Source organism: Phaethon aethereus, assembly GCF_964289735.1.
Source record: "Phaethon aethereus genome assembly, chromosome: 17".
Taxonomy (NCBI): domain Eukaryota; kingdom Metazoa; phylum Chordata; class Aves; order Phaethontiformes; family Phaethontidae; genus Phaethon; species Phaethon aethereus.
This window is the reverse complement of record NC_138593.1, coordinates 16,257,902-16,283,374: the sequence shown is the minus strand read 5'-3', so window position 1 is coordinate 16,283,374 and position 25,473 is coordinate 16,257,902. Positions and strand designations below refer to the sequence as shown.

Here is a 25,473-nt window from a genome sequence, read left to right as displayed (position 1 = left end):
GGAAAAAAAAAATTTCCATAAGGAAATTGAGTAGACTGGTAGAGTTTGCTCCTACATTTAAGGAACGCTGCCCCTCTGTCCAGGAAGGTGTACAGGGGTGGGGGGATGCTCCTTACCTTCATTTATACTAGGATGTCCAGGCCTAGATCCTGAATGAAAGCAGACAGTCTCACCGTGTGCTGTTGCAAGGGCCTGGAATTCAGGTAATAAGCAAGTGTCTTCCCTCCCTCCTGCGCTATGTAGAACTTGGGGGTTCTCCAGGACTATAAACCATTAGTACTTAAGATTTTATGTGCAACAGATGTTTAATTTGGAATTTTTTTTGCAAAACTTCTATTACACATTCAGACCCCCAATGGTCCATTTCATATGATGTTCCTGAAGGTGGGCACCTCTTGGTCATGCTGTGTTTCTTCAAACCACCAGGCTGCAGGGGATTTCAGTTTTCTGAGCACCAACTTCATGGACATCTTGTCCTAGCAGACCTGAGAAGCTGGATAGCCAGTGAATTCAACCAAGTCATCTTGGCCACAGGTGGTTTGCTAGGAGCTGTAGTGCAGCCTCCAGCTGGGAGGACAAGGGAAAGGCATTGTCCTTGCTGCCGACCCAGAGCCAGATGCGACTCAGCAATGCAGGGCTCCAAAGGCTCCAAATTCCATCACTCTAATAAAATGACCTGGAAGAGCAAGTTGATCAAAGCAATGCAAGCCTGAGGGAGTGACAACAGAATAGAGGGTCACTTTATTTTCAGCTGGTTGAGGAGTTCTTCTGCCATTGCAATCATGGCTCAAAGAAACAGCAGCAAAAGTGTGCAATAAGGTGACTGCTAGAAAAGAATCTGAACTCCAGCTTTCTCCCTCTTATGGTCACAACCCCCTGCAAGCAGCCTAGGAGGCCATCCTCTTCTAAAAGGATCCTCAGCCTCTGACTTAGCATGGTGACAACTCCATCTGCTTACAGAGACCTCATATTTGGGAACCTCACTGCATTGGCAAGTGCCAATCCCCTACTACCTCAGAACCACCAAGATTTCATCCCCTCCACTCACGCTCACACAGGGACTCTGTTTTGATCTCCTCCATGTAGCTCAAATTCCTGACTTAGTGCTCTGTAGGCCAAGTTCAGCATCTTCGAAGTCCCAGTCCCAACCCTCCTCTTCCATAACTCAAGGTTTGTTTAAGTTGCTGTCAGGTTCTTACTTGCGACAACCTGCTAGGCAGGATGTTCTGGTCTTCCAGGCCTAACACATGAATATACCACAGATGCAAAAAGGGTACTCACACTTTTACCTCACTAAAAACACACAGCAACCCTCCCATCATATCAGGCACAGTTCCTATTTCTTTTAAAAATAAATATTTATAAACAAAGGGAAGATATTCAGAGAACTACAATGTTAAAAATTTTCCTGCCAACAGCACAAATGTCTTTTTCACGTGAAGTTACAAGAACGAGTTGTACACCAACACAACATAAGTATTGTCTAAAAACCCTCTCCTCGTTAGCTGCCATAGTCTGCCACCACAGGAATCCACATCTCCCACTGCAAGCAACCAGCTCCTCTGCACTTCTCTAGGACTTGTACTGGGGCTGCTCAATCTCCTTTTGTGATCAAGTCCTCAATATATGCATCCAGTTCATCATCTGTATTAATATCAATGTCCTGAAACAAAAGCACAAGAAATACCAGTGAAAGGTGAATCCTGAAGAACAGTGCAAGAATGCACAAGACAGAGCAGCACAGCATTCTCTGCAACACCTGTCCTGGTCAACTTTTACATCCTGACTTCCAGCACTCTCCAGCTGATGAGATCTGCTGTGAAAGACCACCAGCTTTCCTTGTCCGAGCCTGACAGAACATCTGGAAACCAGTCAGCACTTGATGCTCAAACAATGCACTCAAGCAATAGATTTTCTGTGCTGCTCAGGGTCAAGTTAGGTTGTTTTTTTTTCTGCTTTAACACACATTCTCCTAATGTGCTCCCAACTACTTTCAGTAGCTTTTCCATTGGGTAGTCTTAGTTTTATTTAAAGTAGTTTTTTTATTTAAAGTTTACACAAATGTAAAGCTTTTCTTTAAATATATATTTACTAATTTAATTTAATAGTATAATAAATAGATTTCACCATTTTTTTATATTATTATTTGTTTAAAGGTTTGCATTTCTATACATAGGGTTCAGAATCTAGCACCACCTTTCTGCCCAAGAACAGAACAGAAATTTCCTTCAGAACACTGCCTACACCCAGGGAAATTCTCCTGCAGCCCCATGTTTCATAGCAGAAAGCAGTGCACAGTTTCTATTTGTTTTCTATGTACAGGCCATGAAAAATCCATCTGTGAAAATTAACACTCATCAGGACTGCCAAGGCCTGGATTCCAAAAGGTGGGCAGTGACAGCAGCTGTGCACTCAACTGCTTCTGATGGTCTAAGCCCAATTTGCACCCAACTGAGAAAGCGCTGAAGCCAAGTTAAATGCTGGACTAAAACATCTCAAGTGCCTGGAGCAGCCTGGGTCTGGGGAAGAACCACTACTCGTGGGGCAGCTCTGGTTTCGCACCCCTTCCTCACCCACCTCCTGCACTTTCTGCAGAAGGGCCACAATGTTAGTCCTCAGTTTCTGCAGTTTCTCCTCTGTTTCCTTCAGCTTCCTCTCCAAGTTGTGGAGGTTTTCTTCACAGGCTTTGGCCCGGGCATCGGCACGTGTCTGATACGAATTGCACAGGTTTTGCAGACCTACCTCATACTGTTTGAAATATTCTTTCTGTAGAAGAGAAAACACAACAGATGACACGTTAAGAAGAAGCACCAAGCACCAAGAAAACCCCAGCACTTGCAGCTTGTAGAAGAGTCCAGCTACCAGCACCCCATAACCGAACATCACCAGTCTAACACTGTGCCCTTGCATACCCTGCCCACGGTCATTACCATGCTCACATTTTGCCATGGTTTAACCTGGCAGGCAGCTAAAACACCACACAGCCATTTGCTCACCCACGCTGGGGGAAAAGAATCAAGAAAAAAAAGGTAAAACTCATGGAACAGGACAAGAAAAAAATGAATAATAATGGCCAACTCCCCCAGTTCATATACTGAGCCTGAAGTTGTATAGTATGGAATATCCCTTAGGGCAGTTTGGGTCAGCTGTCCTGGCTGTGTCCCTTCCCAGCTTCCTATGTAGCCCCCACCTTCTTGCTGGCAGGCCAGCATGAGAAGCTTGACTGCTTAGCAGCTAAAAATCATCAGTATGTTATCTACATTATTTTCATCCCAAATCCAAAGCACAGCACTATACCAGCTATCAGGAAGAAAATTAACTCTATCCCAGCTGAAACCATGACACATTTACATTTCTGATTTGCCTACAGCAGGCAGCACAAATCACATGCGTTCTCACATTCCTCAAAGACCAGAACCACAACAAAAGCTGCCTGAATTCAGATTAAGGATGCAGCATGTTTTAAAAAGCCTAAACCCACAATTATGCTGTAGAAAGATCTGACAGCCTCTGTACCCAATGAGTTTCCTTAGTATAGACCACCCAGACAACACAGCTCATTACTGCGAGGTAGGAACATCTACAATTGCAGAAAACGCCAGGTAAGACCAACATGTCCTGCAGAAGCAGCAGGACCAGTAACTCAAGCAGATGCCTGAATTAACAGAGGAAGAGACAAGATGGACTGCTAATATATACATTACGAGTGAGGGAATAGGGCACTTTAAAGACTACCAAAGAAGCAGTGGCTTTTGTCACCCACAGATGTCTCCTGAAAAGTGGTATGTCAGAGAAGAGAGAAGCCAGAGAAGCCAGTGCCGTTTCTCTGCATTTCAGCCAGAACTGGACCTTCCAATACCAGCATTCAGATACTGGTGCAGCCCCATCCTTTCCTTGCTCAAATAAACAGAGGCCACACCAAAAGCCTTAAGAGGTACAGCTGACTCACACGCAGTCAGCCTGCTCACCTGGAGAAGTGTGAGGGCTTCTGTTGTTGGCTTCTGTGTTCTCTCCCATTTTTAAGACTGCCTCCGCATAAGTTAGATTTTAAGGCTAGGGGCAAAATGAACAGATACGCCTACATCCTATTTCTACAAACTTCTAACTTGGCCTCTTTTTTTTAAAAGCTTAACAGCAATGGCTAAGAAGTTAGGATAGCAGCAGCCAACAGCTTTCCCATAAAGACGTAGGGTAATGAAAGAAATCCTCAGACAACAACTGTCAAAAGACTTAAGGCAAGTTTCAGAGGCTCTCATTGTTTGTCAGCTACATTTGCCTGCTAAGTATCCAAATAACCTTTTGAAGAGTGTGATCTTGCATCAACAGGATTCACACTTGCCATAAGAATGGAATGTATGTGGGGAAAAACCCCAAACTTACTTTTCTAGAAATACTGAACTCACCAAGGGAAACGCCAACAACCCTTCCGAGCTCATGGAACTCAGCTCCTTCTTGGAGATGGGAAAATTTGGAGGTAAGAAGTACCGCAAACAATTTCTATGCAGAAAAGAAAAACACAAAGCCAGAATTGGGAGTTTAAAAGACTAAAGCAATCAGACTGCAGCAGCTCACAAGAACTGCAGTGAACCCACCGAAGGATCTGGACTAGTAAGTCTACTGTTTCTTGGCTGCTGCTGGGACCAGTAGTGTCTGGCTCAATTCTGACACAGTCCGAGGTAGAAGGTTCAGCCACAACAAGCTCCTCTTCCTGCTGTGTATCTGGAGCCTGGTACTCAGGAGAGGGAGGCTTCATCAACCTCACATCCTCACTGCCCTTCTCTACCCTGAAAAAAATACATTAAGGGAAAGTCAGGTCTCTTTCTACATTGGCCATTCTTGAAACTATTAACAGCTTCATCAGAACCTGCACCCAGCTGTCACTTTGAGACCTCTAGATTACACAACAGCTGCCTCTGCAGGAACATCACATCAAAGAGATGGGCAGACTGTATGGAGTTTGTCATGCTGATTCCTTACAAAGCAGCTGGACAGTCCTGAGCACGAACACTCCCTGACATGATAGCAACATATTTGTCTTCAGCATCTATAGAAGTAAAATGGGGTCTTCCTCCTGAAAGCAAAACAAGCCTCCAAAATCCAGTAGCTAGATAGTTACCAGCGATCCCTTGGTGTGGTGTCGGTAGGAACATAATCAAACTTCACCTTCCAACGTACTGCATGCTTTCCCATTTCCACAGCTGTGACACGGCCTGTGAACCACTCCTTGTTTACACGCACTTCCACATGCAGCCCTTTATCTGCAAGGATGACGACAATAAAGATGTTTGTAAACATTCGCATGCTGGAGAGCACATTCTGCATGAGCTCTAGAAAAGACAGCCACACTCAGCTGGGAGCAAACCTAAACCTGTGACAATTCCTTCAAGTAGTACATAAGCCATAAAAACACTACTGTCACACAGGTGAACTCCTACAACCTGTAAGGTTGAGAGAAATTGTCCAAGCAGACAGGCAGCCAGGGATCAGGCTAGGAAAGCTAAGGCCCTGATAGGATTAAATCTGGCCAGGGACATCAAGGGCAACAAGAAAAGCTTCTATAGGTACATTGGTGATAAAAGGAAGACATGGGAAAACGTGGGCCCTCCATGGAAGGAAACAGGTGACCTGGTTATCCATGATATGGAGAAGCCTGAGGTACTCAACGACTTTGCCTCAGTCTTCACCAGCAAGTGCTCAAGCCGTACCACCCACGTTGCAGAAGGCAAAGGCAGGGACTGGGAGAATGAAGAACCACCCACTGTAGGAGAAGATCAGGTTTGAGACCATCTAAGGTGCACAAGACCATGGGACCTGATGATATGTATTCACAGGTCCTGAGGGAACTGGCAGATAAAGTTGCTAAGCTACTACCCATCATATTTGAGAAGTCCTGGCAGTCCGGTGAAGTTCCCACTGACTGGAAAAGGGAAAACATAACCCCTGTTTTTAATAAAAAGGGAAAAAAGGAAGACCTGGGGAGCTACAGACCAGTCTCACCTCTGTGCCTGGCAAGATCATGGAGCAGATCCTCCTGGAAACTATGCTAAGGCACATGGAAAATAAGGAGGTGACTGGCAACAGCCAGCATGGCTTCACTAAGGGCAAATCATGCCTGACAAATTTGGTGGCCTTCTACAACAGGGTTACAGTGTTGGTGGACAAGGGAAGAGTGACTGACATCATATACCTGGACTTTTGCAAAGCATTTGACGCTGTTCCGCACGACATCCTCATCTCTAAATTGGAGAAACATGGATTTGATGGATAAGGAATTGGCTGGGTGGTCGCACTCAAAGGTCAATGGCTTGATGTCCAAGTGGAGACCAGTGATGAGTGGCATTCCTCTGGGGTCTGTATTGGGACCAGCGCTGTTTAACATCTTTGTTAGCGACACGCACAGTGGGATCGAGTGCACCCTCAGCAAGTTTACTAACAACACCAAGCTGAATGGTGTGGTCAACATGCTGGAGGGAAGGGATGCCATCCAGCGGGACCTTCACAGGCTTGAGAGGTGGTCCCGTGCGAACCTTATGAAGTTCAACAAGGCCAAGTACAAGGTCCTGCACATGGGTCAGGGCAATCCCAAGCACAAATACAGGCTGGGTGGAAAATAGATTGAAAGCAGCTCTGAGGAGGAGGAATTGGGTGTGTTGGTTGATCAGAAGCTCCACGTGACCTGGTAATGTGAGCCTGCAGCCCAGAAAGCCAACAGTATCCTCAGCTGCATCAAAAGAAGTGTGACCAGCAGGTCGAGGGAGGTAATTCTGTCCCTTTAGTCTGCTCTCATAAGACCCCACCTGCAGTACTGCATCTAGATCTGAGGCCCCCAGCATAAGGACATAGATCTGTTGGAGAGATCCAGAGGAGAGCCACAAAAATTATCAGAGGGGTGGAAGAAAGCCTTTCTATGAAGAAAGGTTGAGAGAGTTGGGGTTGCTCAGCCTGGAGAAGAGGCTTCAGGGACACCTTATTGCAGCCTTCTAGGACTTAAAGGGGGTTTATAAGGAAGATGGGACAGACTTTTTAGCAGGGCCTGTTGCAACAGGACAAGGGGTAATGCTTTTAAACTAAAAGAGGGTAGATTTAGATTAGATATAAGGAAGATATTCACTATGAGGGTGGTGAGGCACTGCAACAGGTTGCCCAGAGAAGTTATGGATACTCCATCCCTGGAAGTGTTCAAGGCCAGGTTGGATGGGGCTTTGAGCAATCTGCTCTTGTGGAAGGTATCCCTGTCCATGGCAGGGGGGTTGGAACTAGATGATCTTTAAGGTCCCTTCCAAACCAAACCATTCTATGATCCTACTTAGAAACATTAAGATGTGTTCCTAGTGAGTCACTTTCCGGACAGCTCCTTGGGAACAAGCTGAAGAAATGCCCTGCTCTAGCAGAAGGTGCCATACTATCCTGGCTATCATCTTTCATGGGGGTCTCTTGGCCCCTTTTCTCTCACAGCAGTGCAGCAGGTCCAGATACAGTTCTCAGCATTTCCCAGCTAACATAGCTCCACGATCCATTCGGTTAGGAAGGGTGAGCATGACATCAGTCTACACCATGCAGCCAAGCGTCACACCTGTTAACATGACGCAGCCCTCAGATTATGCCACAATTGCGTCGTCTAATCGAGGAGCTCCTGGCCAAAATGCTTCATGTGAGTTAGTCATATCAGGGTTTGGGTTTACACTAATTTACACTAATTCTTATTTTAAAAAGCTCATTAATGAAATCACACGTTTAGCTAGTGAGTCTAGTTCTGCAACAGTTCTTTCCCACTGCATTACATAGAAGAGGCAGTTTAAGGGTTCATTTCTCACCTTTCTGAGCTTTTTTCAGTTCTGCCAGCTCTTCTTCCCCAGCACTGTCTGTGAGCTGTGAGTAGAAAGAGCTCAGATTAGCTGCCTCCCAATAAGATTATAAACACCTGACAAATACCTTCTGCTAGCAAAACCAGTGCAGTCTCACCTCTACCACTACCTCACTGGAATCCTTCTTCTCTTCTTTTACTGCCACAAATTTACTCCGTTTTGTCTTCTCCTTCTTGTGCTCCCCCTCCTCCTCAGACCCATCCTCTGTGGTGTTCAAGGTCCTCTTCCGAGTAGTGGAGGCCTATAGGAAGCAAACAAGCTCTAGCTATAATTCCAGCATGCTACCAACCAAAACTTTCTTTCAGCCAAGTTAAAAAAAAATAAAAATGCTCAGCATCCAGTATTTCATTTGATAGTTAATTAGTTTTTCCAAAAGATTTTAGCAGGTGCTCCATGATCATGCAAACGCTCACCCCACCACTCCACTTTTTTTTTTTTCTGGGGAAACAGTCTGGTCTAACAGGAAAAAGAGGAAACAAGTCTTAACAAGGGGTATAGAATGGCACCCTAACCCAAGAGTAAAGAAGTTACCTTGTCCTGCGCAGGGACTACAGTACAAATCCCACGCGACAGAGCAAGACTGGCTATGCAGAATAGTAAGTAAGGAGCTGACAGTTTTCATCCCATCAAGTCTCACCTGTGGGCATTTGACACTGGCAGATTTCTTTAGTGCTGGCACCTTGGCAGCTTTTAGACTGGGTGTCTCACGTGAGCTTTTGGGGTTCTGCAGGACAGCAGGGAGTGGTTTCGTTGTTGTACCTGGTTTGGCAAGAGTTTTTAAAGTGCTGTTAGACTTTCCAGCTGTCACAGTGTGCTGGTATGTCCTTGAAGTGCTGGCCTCCTCCTTGGAGAGCATGCTTGCCAGTTTGGGAGTGCTGATATCTGGCCAAGCTGAAGAGCTCTTTTTCAGCTGACTGATGGACTTGGGAAGAGGTGTAGCTTGTGGTGGTCTGCTGGGAGCGTTCTTGATTACATCAGGTAAAGGAGGTGATCGTGGTCGCTGAGGTCTGGTCTGTGACTGGGTGTTCTGAAACAAATACAGAGAAAGGACGGAAGAGTCGGGAACTGCTTTTCAGAGCAGCTAAGGATAGCACAGAAGCGTAGAAAGCCTACAACAGTATACCATTTACCTCCCCTGCAGGCCGTGTGGTCACTTCCAGAGGCAGTTTCTTTAAGTCAGCTTGAGATCGAACTGGAGTGGTTTTCTATTTTAAAAAAAAAAAAAAAAAGAGAGAGAGAAAGGCATCTTTAAAAGCTGTCAGGGCCTGCCTGAACACAGCCCAGCAAACAGTTTTCCAGTTTAAAATCAGCAATTATAAGGAGGTATGTTCTCTGTCCTTCAAGAGACAGCCCTTCATCTGAACACCTGCAGTCACTCCCATTTTCCTAGCAGAAAATGAAATGCAAGCGGAGATGTTTGTTTTCTGTTATTAAAACAAGCCCCACCCCATGAATAGCACAGGTGGCATTAGAGGCTGAGACAGGCATGACTCGACATCAGCCATTTGCACTAGGAGGTACCTCAAACCTGCTGTGCTTAGCTGGAGACCCCCAGATTCACCTGCAGAGCTTCCAGCTTTTCCTGCTGTTGGCGGATTTTCTCTGTCAGTTGTTTCTGCTTTTCCTCCTGTGATTTCAAGTCTTTCTTCAAAGTTCCCAGTGGTACCTTCTGCTTCTGCTCTGCAGCTTCGCATCTAGCACAAGGGGAATGCAAGACAACCTCAGCAACAACAGCAGAACCTGCACTGTCTCATACACACAGCACTGTCCCCCATATCCTATGCCAAATGCAACAGTAAAACCACTTTCCTTTCTGCAGTAGCCACAATCTCAGAAACAGTGTTTTTCTCCTTGGGAAACACATATACGATTTAAGGATCAAAAGCATAGCTGTTAAGAAACAAGCCATTTACACTGGGAATTACCAGCTCAGAGCCCACGAGCTAAACAAAGCTTAGGAACAGCTACAGCTCATTTTCTATACTGTTTCTGCACTCTGGACTTCTACAGTAATTTTCCTTCCTATCAACTTATGTCTTCACATCAATTCCTCTTTTTATACACTTCCTTTCCATTTAGAAAGGAAACCCTATTACCAGTAACCTGTGATTAAGACATCATTTACACAAGCCTTCCAACAGAAGCACTTCACCCTCCTGCCCAAGGCCACAAAATTTTCCTTTGCAATATCCCTCAACTATTTGTTTTCCCCTTCCTGTTCAGCTTATGGCCTACAAAACAGTGGCAAGTATCCTACTCCCTCAGGTCCTCTCAGAAGCAGAATCCTGGAAGAGTTCTTGAGAGGGGAAGAAAACACAGGTAGGAAATATATGAAATTGGACTGGCATCACCTTCAAACTTCTGGCTGAGCAGCTAGCTATCCGGAGCATTGACAGAGGAAGAAGGGGCTGAGGGTTGCCCAGGACTGTCACAGAACTCAGTCACAGACAGACACACCAGGATCAACCCCTTCAGGGCAAAGTCATGCAGGGATGATTTGAGATAGGAAAGCAGTAGTACCAAGACAACTCCTGCACAGCACAAGAGATCCAGCTGACTCCTACACTGCCTTGGAGCCAAGCCATTAAAAACTTCCTGCAAGTGTGAATCTTACAGATAGAGGGAACACCCCACTCTCAGTTTGGATCACACAGAGCTCTAAGAGGCTGATGAAAGACGATTTTATCAAGATCTCTGATCCTGAACCTGACAACTGATGCGATATCCCCTAGTCTGCAAGATGCAAACTGTGATCATCTTTGTCAGTGGAAAGGAGCACAAATAGCAGTTTCTCCATCAGCCTCTTCTCAGCTGAAGCACTGCAGGGGAGTTTTTCATAGCATGATTACTTCTTCAGCTAAGAAAGTATCTGTCATCACTGCAAAATGACTGCCTAACACCAAAGCTGCAATTCCTGAAGATAAAGCTGAATAAGTGGCACCATACGCAAGTTTCCCAGCAGAGAAATGCCATCTCCTATGCCATTGCATGGATTGAGGCTGAAAACATTGTTAAGATGTATCTTACAGCACAAGAAAGTATGTCATGGAAGTGCTAGTTAGTTCTGCCGACAGGAAAAAATTAAGAGTACTCATGACATTCGAAACTACAGATTGCATCACTGGAGGCAGCAAGTCAGAAAAATGTAATTATCTTTGTACCCAGAATAGTCTGCAGCTCAGCACCAAGACTTTGGTGACACTCATGGAGCTCTGAGCCAAAGAGTCATCTTCAGCTGGTGCTTTAGCCACGAGTCCAAACACCATTTAGGACCCAACTGGATTTTAGGTAGGAAAAGGGAGGAGAGCGAGCCTGACACTGAAGTGTGACACAGACACGCTGCCTTCTCTGGTACAAAGCGAGCAATGGTGCCACTTAGTGCTGACCCCAACACAGACCATGTCAACAGAAGCAGAGATGAAGAAGAGCATTCAGCTCCCATGATCCAGGACAATGTGCCACCAGCAGAAACTGAGCTGTAGGTGAACAAATCAGAAGGCTGGGGAACAGCTCAGTGCCAATAGTGGACACAATGCAGGCAGACAATGTCGAGACAGCCAAAACCACCACATGGTCTTCTGATGCCAGGAGAGAGTCTGAACATCAACTCTGACAGTGCTACATCTTCAACTTGGCTGGATGAGATTCTGCACAGATCCTCATGGCACACAAGCTGGAGGCCCACCACACATGGTGGCAACAGCAGTGCTTCCCAAATCCTCAGTCCTCCCTCAGACAGTACAAATATCTGGTATGGAACAGCTGGGGCACATGGTCAAGACACAGAGATGAAGGTGTCCAAACCCATGGCACAAGGACACAGCAAGAAACATCAGGCAGTAGATGGAAGGGAAGTTCAGAAGTGCAGTGACTACAAGGAACCCCTGTTTTCTATGAGCACCAACCAAACCAGAGGAATGCTAGTGCAACTTCTGTAGAAAACCTTCTGCCTTGTGTAAAAGGACACAACTGCACTCACTATTGGAAAACACACGTGAGCCTACTGAATCAAAAAATATTCTAGTTATTTATCCTCCCGGAGTAAGACTCCCAAGATCCATTTTGAAGAAGCTGCAATGACCAGAAGTTTGGATCACCTGTCCAAAGCACGTCACCTGCCCTTTCCCCCCTCCCTGAAAGGGGGATGTGGGACAACACCACGTGTGCACACACTGCGGAGGCACTGTAACTCGCTCCAACCAACGTCCCTTCATGTTCTCACATGAAATGCAGCCAAACCCCTCCAAATTTTCAAAGTATTGCAAATTCAAAATTTAAACTTTCATTAGTAAATCAAGTTGCTGTTAGGTTACATGATAAAAAAGCTCATCTGTACGTACACAAAAGAGCACAAAGATAACGGCAGGTGAGGGAACCCGAGTAACACCCTTCCCTGGCTACTCCGAGGCCATCCCAGGAGCCACCAGCCCACCCAAGGCCCATTCCCACAAGCTCAGAGGCTCAATAGCAGTTCAGGGGATGCAAATTTGGTACTTAGAGGAACAGATACTCTGTTTGGCCTCCTGCTAGGGCTGTCCCAGGGCAGCCTCTGCCCCAGTCAATGGGAGCAGCTCTCCAAAGCATCATTTGGACCTATGGGAGTAACCAAAAGCAGGTAAGGAAGGGGTTGAGATTATTTGGGGAAGAACAAACATGGGAAAACAGAAATAAAAGGCTAAAAAGGGCCAGTTGTACATAAACAGTTGGCTGGTCAGTATACTAAATTCCATTTCTAACTATTTTCCTGGGCAAGGGGCTCTATTCTGCATGCGCATGTGTGTATGGAGGTCTGAGTGCCAGCAGCTGGAGTGGGACCACCAGTTGCAGGGGCCTGTGTGCCTGCATGTCACCAGTTGCATGCACATGAACATGTCATTCACAGCAAATGTCAGACCAGAGGAGCCAGTGAGGAGGTGGCCTGGGAGCAAGGGGAAGGGGTGTCTAAAGGCGAGCCTGCAGGAGCTGACTACTGCAGGGACCAGGGAGTCCTGCCCAATTGCTGGAGACTGGTGTAGGGGTGTAGGCAGAACTGTGGATTCCTCTAGGCAGGAGGCACCTGGAAGGAACAAGGATCCAGATCCACTATGGGATGAAAAGCATGCCCAAGGTGAGACACTGGGAAGTCTGCAGTGTATATGTTATCTGTGTCCGCATGTACCCCTCACTCCCTGTGGCTGCAGGCCTCGGGGTTCATCTATCCCCATGCAAGTAACCAGAGGGACAGGATCCAGAGGTCAAAGATGTATTTCCACTAGTGATCCTTCATCCTGATCAGCCGAGAGAGAAAAGGATGAGGCTGCTGGTGCAGTTTGCATGAGTGCTGCATGTGTGGCCAGATGTGCATACATGCATGATCTATCTGTGTTTGTGTGTGTGTCTACCAGCAACATACTCCCAGCCTCACTACTGCTTCCACCTTGGGGGCTAGAGGTGTGGCAGCCTCTTCTAAGGCTTGCAGATTTGGCCCTGCCCCAGCATTTTAGTTGGAGGACATCCTCAGCACAACCGCACTGTGTAGTTCTGCACCAGGGCACAAACACACGGAGCAGCAGGGAAGTTAGCGTCAGTATTCTTCTGACAACAGGTGCCAAAAGGAAGAAGCCAGAAAAATCAATACTTTGCAAATATCAACATTTCTTTGTAGCCTTTTCAGCCGCATATGTTAAAGTTTTTATTCCACTTAAAAGTTACCACCTGGATTCATCCCCTTTGTCTTTAAGCACTGAGCCAAGGCACCTGAATTACAGCTGAGCAGCTTCTCTCATTATACAACAAAGACAAAAATCAGCTTCTAGCAGTGTCTTTCTCCACAGAGAAGCAGCAGCCTAGAGCAATCATCTTCCTCATTCAAATAAATGACTAGATTCTAACTAACTGTGAAACACACTGCTGGTAAATGAATCAATGTAGTGCTCCCTCAAGTGTGCAAAATTTCATTCTTGGGCTCACTGCAACTCAGAGGTGTTGCTGCAGTTTGCGTGTCTAATGGGTTGGAGCTATAACAGCAAGAAAGACAATTCCAGAGACCCCACTGAACACATATCACTCCCAGCCTGTGATTACAACTGTTCTTCAACTGCTATCTATGCTACCTACATTAAAATTAACACATACAAACCAAGGCTACAATCAGATTTGCAGTGGCAGTGCAGAAAAACCATAAAGGAATTTAATTTCACCAAATCACTGGTGAAAGTGATTGGTTGGAGGGGCCTCTTGAGGTCATTTGGTCTAACTCCCTGTTCAAGCAGGACCACTCAGAACTGGTTGCCCAGGACATTCTCCTCGAATATCTCCAAGGATGGAGACTGCACAACCTCCCTGACTACCTGTGCCAGGGCTCAGTCACTCTCACAGGGAAAAAGTGTTTCCTGATGTTCAAAGGGAACCTCCTGTGTTCCAGTTTGTGTCCATTACCTCTAGTCCTGTCCCTGGGCACCACTGAGAAAAGCCAGGCTCTGTCCTCTTTGCAGCCTGCCTTCAGGTATTTATATACATTCATGAGATCTCCTTGAGCTTTCTCTGCTCCAGGCTGAACTGGTGCCTGGGGTTGTTCCTCCCCAGAGGCAGGACTTTGCACTTCTCCTGGTTGAACCTCATGAACTTGGCCCATTTCTCCAGCCTGTTCAGGTCCCTCTGGATGGATGCACAACTCTCTGGCTTATCAGCCACTCCTCCCAGTTTGGGATCATCTACAAACTTGCTGAGCATGCACTCTGCAATTTGTACATTGCACAAATGCCCATTGTGTCAGTTCCAAATACATACGTCATCACTACTTTTTCACAGACTGTGAGCACAGCTTAAAGGTATAGAATTACTGCCTACCCCTCCAATTGTTGTCAAAGAACAGATGACCAGCAAAAAACCCCAAACCGTGCAGATAAGGCACACTGCAGAAGAGTCTTCTTATTAACTGATTCTTACCTGTCTTGCTCAGGATCAGGGTTCATAGAGCATACCCAGCTATCAGGGTAATTCTTCTCCACTGAACTCAGCTGGAATGGGAGAGTCCGCCATTTCAGACATACATCTGTTAGACAAACACTTTGCAAGTCAGAAATAGAAAGCCTGAGCCACAAAATAATTTTTTTCCATAGCATTTCTTAAGTTCATTTATTGCCCAAGGACCACACCAATTTCCAAAGTATATCCAGTGTCAGTAAGACTAGTGGCCAAAAAAAGTGAGACAGCCACAGGACATACTGAGTCAACTCTTGCTTCATGCTCACAAAATGACAGGAAGACGACCTCAAATCTTGTACAAGGCATCCGTAATAAGAATCTGATGAAGCCGGGCATCAACTGATACTAGAGGACCTCACATTCACTGCTGCAATGACAGCGTGTACAAACCAAACTGAACAGCCAGTCCTGAAATCACTGTTCATCTCAGAAGTCGGGCTGTCTCTTACTGGTATCAACACAAAACAAGTCAAGAGATTTACCCACTAAAAAAAATAAATTATAATAATCTAATAAATTTTAGATGAATCAGGAAAACAGATTTGGCTTCTGGAGCATTGCTGGCCTACCAGGAAATCAACACCGTAAAAAAAATAAATCAAGTTTTGCCAGCGAAATGTAAACATTCTTAAATCATGCTCTGGAAGGATGTCAACAGCAGGGGACAAGAAGAATGACAGAAAAGCCCCTCCTCTTTGGGAGGAACTTGGAAAGGACTGAGAAAATCAACAAGGCAGAAGACCCTAACAAAATAATTCCAAAAGACTGGCCTCACATTACTTGCTACATTCTCATCCCAAAGTCCTGGGGGGAAAATTAGGTCAAGGGATTTCGGTGTCCCTCTACTAACAAAGTGGCTGTGTTGAGATCTCCCTTGCACTAAATTTGAAAGTCGATTGCAAATGGTTCCCTTCTGTGCTCACACCTAGTACCAATTAGCAGGCCATCAGAATACAAATGTGCATCAGAATACAAATTACTTGGCCACTTTCCATTGCCTACAGGGAAGTTTCAGATCTTATCCTAGCATTGGGATGGGTGGCTTTGACCAGTTCCAGTTCATGTGACATTTTAAGCCCATTCTCAACACTGCTACTGGCCACACCTGCCGTATCCTATAAGGGCACATGAAGAACATCACAGTTAATAAACCGTGCAGGAAAAGAACTTTATGCCAAGATGTCCAAGTGTACTATCAAGTGCAGACAAAAGGCAACTCACAGACGGAGACAAGTCTTACAAGGGGATAATGTTAGAGAAGCTCATGTCAAATCCCCTACCCATTTAGCAGATCCCCAGCTGCAGCCAGGAGACCCCCTACCCCTTCCTCAGGGAGGACCAGCCTCCTAATTGTAGCCTGGTCAGACGCACCGCACTGTATTGTGGTAGGGATCTCCATGGCTCTCCGGCGTTTGTAGCGCAGTTCACCAGATGGAGGCTGGTTCCAGTTTGCCGACAAATAACCAAATTCATCCCAGAACTTGATGATACCTCTCTGGGCTGGAAAACAAACAAGCCCCTCTCAGAATGGAGCCATTACCACAAAAATCATCACCTGCACTCTTGGCTGCCCTCCCCCTTATCTGCCTTCCAGCCACCAATGTTTCCCCTTCCAGACCCTGGTAACTGTGAATCTTCATTACCTATAGCAACATCCTTCCAATACTGAGCCAAATGCTCTCCCATGGCCTTCAGCAAGTGTCGATACTCTTTGGCATCAGCAAAGTCTTGTTTATTATGGGTTGGCTCCAGAACCAAATAGGGTACATCCACCACACCTACCACTCCACCACATGCCCTGGAAGGAGGACACACAGTCACAAACATCCTTAAACTACCAGGTCAATGTTCAGAGAAACAATACTGAAAATAGCAGGTTACATACACACACTCACTCACTCACCCACTCATTCCTGCAGCAGTACTGGTTTTGATTTATCAGTTTTCTAAATCAGACTCAAGCCAGCATGCAAAAAGTAAGATGGGTCAAATATTTGTGTTTACTTTCAAGACCTATTCTCCCTGTCCCTAGAATGAGGCAGTATTGCTACCAGTATTCATCAGCCCCAAATGCCAGCATTGAGCACAAAAGCTTGATACTACTGCAGATATGACCAGAATCTGTTTAGAGAAGCCTCTATCAAGAAACCAGGGAAATATTGGGCAATATTAAATACAATTAATTTGTCAGAATCCAAACTAAAGGCTGACAAAATGAGTAAGCCTCATGCTCACAAAGAATAATTAATGCAGAACAAGGTTATTGCACAGCCTAAGTTATATGTAGGAACATGTCAGGCTTAAGCAAAAAGATGGCTGAAAAATCTCCAAGAACTCACATGCCACCCTCGAGCTGCGGGCCCACCTTCTCATACATCTTTATCAGTCGACTGCAGTTATAAATGAACATGCCATCCAATTCACGCTGCTCAATATTCACACCAAAGATAAAATTCAGTTCTTTGGGTTCCTTCAGTGCCCTGTAAAAGAATGGAACAGAGCCTCAGACATGTTGAAAATAAAACTAATTACTTGCTGTCATTAGACAGAGGGTATGGAAATGCAGCATTTTTGAGCATTATGGGTTTACTAACCCCTGTCCTGTAGTCGGCTATTTCTAAAAAACACAAAGCATTTGTTGAATGTGCACTATAACTAAACATGAACAAAATTACAAAACCTTTGCAATACAAACACCAATTTAGGCTGCACAGTATTTGTTTGCATAATTTCATTATTCATTTGGGTATGTTTTCTCATTCAGGAATGGATTCTGGTTTTTATTTCAGATCTGCTTGTTCAAAAAAATTACAGTTAACTAGTTTTAGAAAAGTACTGTTAGGTACAGACTGGTCCTTTCCAATGCTATTTTGGTTTGCATTTTCCTGATGTAGATCTCTATGCTAGATAAAGCATAGAAATTAAGATTTGTATACAAAACTACAGTCTTGATATTCAGATTCTGGGAAAGTTCTTATAAAGTTTTACAATGCTATTACTCTAAGTTCGAAAGCCGAAAAATACAACACAGAGCCCAAGCAGAGCTTTTTATCTGGAAATGACAGGATAGCAATTTGCATGATTTCTACTTTATCTATGCAGTAGATGACTTCAACAGAAGTTGGTCTCAAGTACATTTGTGAGCACATTTAGATTTCTAAATCTGAATCTTTGATATCAGGAATTGTATCTCCTGCGATGAAGAAAGCCTCAAGAGATTTAGGTGTCTCCGCATTATAAATCAAAGAAAATCCCCGTGTCTCACAAACAGAACTATTGCTCTTTAGCAAACTAAATTAAGTATGCTCCACAGCTTCCATTGAATCCATGCTTCAGATTTTTCATAATGAGGATCCTCCATTTCAGGCTGAAGGTATCACCAAATGTGAGGTCCAAACTTCTAACTATTGCAAGGCACAGTCTATACCACTGTCCTACCCACTGCTCTCATTTTGACCTCTCCTACTTCCCTCCTCACATCAAATTCTTAGCACTTACATGCTTTATCCCAATTAAGAATTTGACTTCTCCTTAAGTGATTAGTTGAAGATAGTGGAACTCTAAAATTATCTGTTTACTGTCTACTAATATCAGATATTAAAAGAACCTGAGCTGTGCATGCATGAGCAAGCACTGCACAATAATAATCCACAGATATAAAATGTAGGTCTGTTTTAACAGTAAAGCATCTCAAAATAAATGCCTGAAATAAATTCATTTCATGTTCATTTTCTGTTTAAAGCTGTCCTCTGCCCCACACAGATGTATAGGTACCCTGTAACACACAGTCCTTTAAAACAGATGATTCTAAAATAAGTTACTTAGGAAAACACTTGGAATAACAGATTTCAGTAATTTTAATCCTAAACCTTTGCCAAGAGGTGTTTTGAACACTTCCAACATAGAAGTTGGGTTAGAATGTCACCCTTTTGGTCTCAGCTCATCCAGGTGGACAACTGTGATTTGAGAGCATGAGTAGGTGTGGCAAAACACCCATTTCAGGGATTAATTTTCTTTTTCTAACTTCTGGAAAAGGATGTAGAGCCTTAAATTTCAATTAACAAGGCACACTCACCTACAAAATAGGAAGGGCAGCTCCTCATTTTTATCAGAAAGGACAGGAAGTCAAATTATCATCCAAACCATGGAAAAAATCAAGTGGTGGGACAAAAGCCCAAGATCTTATTACTAGGACTTGGCAACCAGGAAGCATTTCTTTCATTGATGCACCCAGCACCCGAGAAGCAGCAGAAAACTGTCCTAGGACATTCTCTATAAGTCAAGAGTTTTCTCAGAGCCTACAGAAATTGTTTCGTACAGAAGGTTTCCTATTATACACATTTTTCAGGAATTTCTTCTCTTTTCTGGAAAAAGCACAAAACTATGGGAAAGCCTGACTCTCTGAACTGTCTCTGATCACCAGTGACAAATGCAGGGAGACAGAGAAAATCATATACCTGTCCAGAGCTGGCTGAGCACCCAACAGGTCTCACCTGGGAACGCATATGGGCCACATCTGTACAGAAATCCAGACAAAAGGCCTTTTCTTCTGCTGTTGGTTAGCTGTCCTATACATCTATTCTCCTCATCATCACATATTTAAAACCTGACTAAAGATAACCTTTTGACGTATCTACAATTGTGGTATTCTTACAAACCAGCTGGTTTACATTTTGTGGCCTACAAACCTTCTTAAACAGAGAGAACTGCTGAAGAAAACTTGGGAGTTTCTCATTACTGACTAGTCAGTAAAGGGCACAGAGAAGCTAGTTTCAAACAAACTTGTATTGTCCAAGTTCTTTCTTTGTTGTTCAGCTTTTTAGAAGGAAGCATTTTTTCCATTGGCAGGAAGGCCAGAAGACTGTTCACAAAATTTTACTTTGTGCACTAATGTCATCAAAACCAAGAATTAAAAGACAAGCTGTACATGGAAAAGTACACGGAAGCTTGAAGAAACAGCTTCTCCCAAGAGTTTCTGCATTCTTCAGATCACAGCTCTAGTACTTTTAAACCTTATTTATTTATTTATTTTTAGTATCTTATGATGCATTAGATGTAACTCTGGCAACAAGTCTCAGATAGTTCTGACCTAAGCAGCCATGTAAACTAGCATGCAGAACAACTAGGTGGGAACAGAGGCTTGGTAGATACAAATCCCTAACTTTCTCAGACTCAGCATTTAAGAGCATTTGTTTCTGGTTGCAGATTCGTTTGTGAAATGCATATGACAAATGTGAAAAAAACCTGTATACAAGAGTGCCATTGATGTACTCGCAGGAATATTTAAAAGTTAATTGCAACCAGAGCTAAGTTAGAATGATGTCGTGGGATTTCACAGCACTGACTATAACAGAACTCAACAAGTTTTTAGAAAACATCTCTACAACTCTAAATACCATTTCGCTGTAACTTGCTAACATTTTTTTGCCTCCTTGAATCTTACCTGCAGATGAAAAAGAGTGGAAAAAAGCTGACATGAAAACCAGGTAAACATCTACAGAAAACAAGCCCAATCCAAAGGTATCTTTCAGCAAGTAAGAGGGGAATAGCAGAAGCAACTAGAACAGCAAACTCAATATCTTTAAACAGCCAGGATGCCCACAGATATTTAAGCTTTGAGCCGAACTGCTCCCTTTACCACACGAGCAAAGTAGGAGAGGCTTCTGAGCACATGGAGCGAACAGCCTGGGAAAATCAGAGCTTTGAACCACCTTGCACTCACCGCTGCTTTGCATCCTTAATCCTTCTCTTGACCTCAGCTTCCCGGCGCATGGTTAGTGCTGAATTTTGAACTTGACGTAGAGTCACCTGCAAACAGGCATCACACAGTAAAACTGCTGCTGTGAAATTCATGAAGTTAACTCACTTCTATGATTTCTTTCTCCCTCCGGAAGAGCTCAGAAATGTTTTAAATGTAAAGAATTCACGAACAGTAGAGGGCGACAGCACACCTTTACATTTAAGGCAGCACTTGCTGCTGGGCTGTTTAAGCAGCTACACAGTTGCCTGGAGGAAAATGTCTAACCCTAACTAAAAGTCTAAGGTAACTAAAACCAGAGAGTAATGGAAGTGCAGGGAAACAGCCAGGGTACTTGGATACTGTTGTTTCCACTAGATGCCAATAGAATGTACAGTGATTTTAAGCTAGTGTCACTTGCTGACCCACCTGGCATCCCCACAAGCCCTCCTCCCACCCAGCAGCAGGCTGGGTCTCAGTCTTGCCTCCTCAAGAGCCACAGCCCCACTGGGAGGAAGCTAACAATCCCTCTCCAAAAGCCCCTGCACAAATGCTTTGGAGCCAACTGCACAGGCAGGGAGAGGGAACAGCTGAAAAGCACCCGATTTTACTTCTATTCAAATAGCCTCTGCAGAAGAGGCCAGGGGAACGTGAGGTGACACCAAAGCAAGCGCCTGGGGGCTTAGGGTTGCCTTCCCATTCAGGATACATTGGAGGTTGTGGGCAGGGGAACATCAGCACACTTCCCACTTGGGCTCGAAACCACATGTAGATGTTGAAGGATGTCCAGTGGTGATGAGACCACAGAGCTGCCTGAACGCTGCTGCTAACTCACCACCGACTGAAGTCACCACTTGCTTAATCTACACACCGGGTGCTGACCAGCCAGCACGGCTCCAAAGCCAGCGTGGCTCCAAATCCAGTGCTGTTCCACTCTGAACTGCCCCTCAGTGCTTAAAATGTGATGTGCTGCCAAAGCATAAGGCTCACCCTAGACTCCCGCTGCCAAAGCATAAGGCTCACCCTAGACTCCCGCGTGAGATCCCCTCCTAGGCGCAGCTCAAGGGCACGGGCTTTACTCTCTGCCTCACGAGCCTTCTCCTCCGCTGAAACACAAACAGGGAAAAGGATAATGTCAACCACCCAGTACAGACAGCATATCATAAGGCATTCACCTGAGGAGACCTATTTCCAGATAGTCTGCTGAAATGACACATACAAAGGTACAAAGGTAACACAAAAAGGTACAAAATAAAACCTTACATATGAGAGCACCACCAATATGCCATCTTAAACTTGCTCAGAGGTCACAGTCAACACTGGCGTAACAGCAGGGTTAAACTCTGCAAAAGCATGTTTACAGGAAGGATCCATGAGGAAGTTAGTGAGGAACCGGAAAGAGTAAGGATGGAAGTGGCCTTGCCTGCTCTACCCAGAAGCATGAAGGCAGAGAAAGGCTCTCACAAAATGAAGACTGATTTCAAGCTTGAAAAGGAGTTACAAAGAGGCAGTGTTCTTGCAGACATGAAGGAAAAGACTTCTCTCAGAAATGCTTTTATCTTTGATAATTGCTAAATTTTGCCTGGAAAAAAGACAAATCTGTGACACACACAAAATAGGACAGAGTGTTCTGAAAACCTACCCCTACACCTGATCTTTGCATGCACAAAGTTTACCACTTAAAAGAAACTCCCCTTTTTGCTTCTCTCCCAGACTACCCACAAGACTGCCTGGCAATAGGTACATATCACCTTCATATTGCCTAAGATCCATTCAATAAATGTCATTTTCAGCCAAGAGATCCCTTCCTAAAATTAAGACACAAGATGCTTTGGTAAATTAGCACCATGTACCTTGCATCTGCATGCTCTCCATGCAAAAGCACATTGGTTACAACCCTCTCACATTCCCTTTCAGGTCAAAAGCCTGTTCTGGTCACAGCTGTACAAGCACTAGTACAAGAACACCTGTAACAGGAAACACAACAGTGGAGGAGTGACCATGCCTAAGATTTACAGAGGATGAGGTAAGCAAGAAGATGACAGGATAGCAATTGCCTCCTAGAGATTACCAAGCACCTCTCCAAAAAGCAGCACTCAGTTGCCAGCCAGAAGGAATCTAGATGCTGTAGCCAGTGTTTGATAACCGGTATCCACCATCTTCCATGCCACAGTCAGCATCACTTGCTGAAATGCACTTTTTTGTGTGTGCAGATATGGGAATGCAAATAGGCACAGTCAACTTACTTAGCCCATTACAATAAAAATCACCTTTCCTTTTACACCTGAGTTTTGTTCCACTAATTCCCGCAGAAGTACATTCTGAGGTTCACAGCAGCTTACCAAGCAGGTCATGGCAGAACTGCACTTGTGTGACTGACTTAATCATGGAGAAACAGCTTGGCTAAACGTGAAAACACAGGAGTTTGGAGACTGCTTAGAACACTTGGTCCATTTAAATCAAAGCTTGTACAGTAGAAGCTGGTGGGCTAAAAGCAACTGCGTCTAGAGGGAAGAACACAGTGGTGACCCATAAGGGCACAGGTCAAACCCGCTCCACTAATGCAATGACAACTGAGAAGGCATGGCTGACAGGGAACAATTCAGTTTTGAGTCTGAGTTGAGGCCTTAATGGGCAAAAATGCATAAGGACAACAAGCATACAGCAACTAGAATACGCATTTGCATCCTCCCAGGGGACAACAAGCACGGCATACCCATGGTGCTGCCAAGCAAGTCACTGGACACACTAAAATACTCTGGACTAATATCCAGTGCAGCACACAGCTGTTAATGACTTTCAGTATTGGACACCCACATAACTCCTCACCTTTTCTGTTTGTTTGCTTTTCAAACTTTTTCAGAGGATTTCTTGAAACTAGGCAATAGCAATACCGAGATGCCTCAGTGCAGTATTCAGTCTTGGTTCAGAAAAACAAAGCAAGCAGCTGATGGTTTTTCACAGCTACCTTGCCCAGGGATGGTACTTTTTTCCTGGGTCCATCTGCTTACTTAGGGATCTGGATGCTACAGCCTATGGCATGATGCAGGAAGTCAGCTCCCAGGGAACAAAGAGTGGCTTTTCCTCATCTTTAACATACGTATGTTTTCACTGCTGAGCCATGGCTCTTTTTGGATATGCCAAAGCCATATCACCAATAGCCATAGCTGCCCAAACATCTTTTTTTCTTTTTTCCTTCCCCCCCATAGCTATTTTTTGGTTATCATAAGTTTTGGTTCAACGAGCTCATAAGCTACTTCCAGACACTCATCAATCCCTCAGGTAGAGTTCTACAGCACGATGGACTCCAATGCATCTTTGACAGGCAGCCACAGCATACTAGAACTGCAGTTAGCTCAGCTGAGACCCACAATTTCTCACAATACAACCTTAGTTTTGAAAGAGAAAACTGCAAATCATTCCCTGCTGAAGATCCCTTATAACAGCGGAGTGCATCCTCAAGAGAAAACGTATGCTGGAGATGATGAGAAATTAATCTTTTCTATCAATAGCAAATCAAGGTAACTTGGTTGTTACAGATTAAATTCATTTTCCTAGAAGCAAAGAAATGAGATCTGTGCCATTGAAGCTGACGTTAATGCTAAAAGACTGGTTTTAGTCCTGGAGGTTTCACGTGATCAGATCTTGCAGAAAACACGCTGAGGTCTGTCGTGAGTTTTCACCACCATGTTCAAAGCCCTCTGCTTAGCAGCCACCTCACCACCAGAGGCAGTGGGCTAGCTTTGGTGATGAAAATGAGTTTACATTTCTGTGCCAATGGTGTATGTTCTTAACATCGGAACACCAAATGGCAGTATTCTTGTGTCAAGACACTAAAGCTCACCTTTTAAACATCATGAAGGCCTCATGGACTGCTGCAAGAAAGAAGCCTCTCTAAAGCATGCTATTTGCACCTGCTTGAACGCAATGAAAGTGAGCTGAACACCTGCTTTGGCTATAGGACTCAATCTAAAAATTAAGTTAATCTGTGAGGATTGAGGCACAGGATAAGGTCTACTTAAACTTCATAGTTTCAAGTCTATCTTGTTAGGCTGTACTTCATAAAGGAGGAATAGGGAACACAGCAATTAACACAATTTCTTTTTGCTGCTTTGCTTTGGGCAGGACCAAATCACACTGCCCTTAATGACTCTGCACAAGCGGAACGTGGCATCGTCACTTGCGTAATCTGACCTGCACACACATGCACATGCGTCTGGAGCAGCTCTTACACAGGAAGAAAGGACACACACCTCTGATTTATGAAGTTGATTTATGAAACCTACCAGAAGCTATAGGACAACATGTCTTACAGCTTCCAAGATTCCTCCTTCACTACAGCACTTCCCCATCAGGGGTTAGGTTTTTGTTATGTTATGTTTAACATATTTCTATGTTAAATTTGTGGAAGTTTAAGTTATATGCTATATTTATACACTTATGTAATTTCTATATGCTGAATACCCAATAGTGTGAAATTTTGTTTCTCCTGAGGACTTAATAGGAACAGAAGACTAGATGGACAAAAGGTATGTCTTGAAGCGGGGGGAGGTGGGAACAACAAGAAACAAACCAGGACTCCCCTGTACACCCAGATCAATCACTTTACATGAAGTGACAGAATAAAAAAAACCCTATTTTTTGAACAATTGCCTCAACAGGGAAGGAGCAGAAGGAGAGCAGAACCAAAAGCTAATGATATGCAAAAGGTGAGAGCAGAACTGCAGGGTAACAGGGTGGCAGCTTAGCCAGGCTTCAGATGGAGCAAGGGCAGACAGCTGTGATTCCAAGGGTTATTCTATACATGTATTTCCCAGAAGAACTAGTCTTAGGGAAAAATGTACGTTCCTTCCATTGCATGGAAATCAGCCTAGGTCACCTCTAGTCACTGTAATAACTAATTTC

The 25,473-nt window shown here is 44.5% G+C and overlaps 1 protein-coding gene across 1 annotated transcript in view; it reads right to left on the bottom strand.

Annotated features, from left to right (window-relative positions):
- Nucleotides 1-1,594: 1,594 nt before the first annotated feature.
- The window catches only part of MORC2 (MORC family CW-type zinc finger 2), a gene marked incomplete at its 3' end in the record, with an annotated part of 58,771 nt that continues 34,892 nt past the window's right edge, over nucleotides 1,595-25,473 (bottom strand). Inside the window, exons 11-26 of the mRNA XM_082007492.1 lie at nucleotides 21,592-21,674; nucleotides 20,554-20,639; nucleotides 17,171-17,311; nucleotides 16,475-16,629; nucleotides 16,203-16,331; nucleotides 14,793-14,898; nucleotides 9,427-9,559; nucleotides 8,996-9,070; nucleotides 8,503-8,892; nucleotides 7,963-8,106; nucleotides 7,815-7,869; nucleotides 5,117-5,258; nucleotides 4,593-4,784; nucleotides 4,404-4,497; nucleotides 2,578-2,766; nucleotides 1,595-1,663 (exon numbers count right to left, since the gene is read on the bottom strand). Coding sequence (XP_081863618.1) covers nucleotides 1,595-1,663; nucleotides 2,578-2,766; nucleotides 4,404-4,497; nucleotides 4,593-4,784; nucleotides 5,117-5,258; nucleotides 7,815-7,869; nucleotides 7,963-8,106; nucleotides 8,503-8,892; nucleotides 8,996-9,070; nucleotides 9,427-9,559; nucleotides 14,793-14,898; nucleotides 16,203-16,331; nucleotides 16,475-16,629; nucleotides 17,171-17,311; nucleotides 20,554-20,639; nucleotides 21,592-21,674 — 2,183 coding nt within the window. The remainder of the gene's footprint in view (nucleotides 1,664-2,577; nucleotides 2,767-4,403; nucleotides 4,498-4,592; nucleotides 4,785-5,116; nucleotides 5,259-7,814; nucleotides 7,870-7,962; nucleotides 8,107-8,502; nucleotides 8,893-8,995; nucleotides 9,071-9,426; nucleotides 9,560-14,792; nucleotides 14,899-16,202; nucleotides 16,332-16,474; nucleotides 16,630-17,170; nucleotides 17,312-20,553; nucleotides 20,640-21,591; nucleotides 21,675-25,473) is intronic.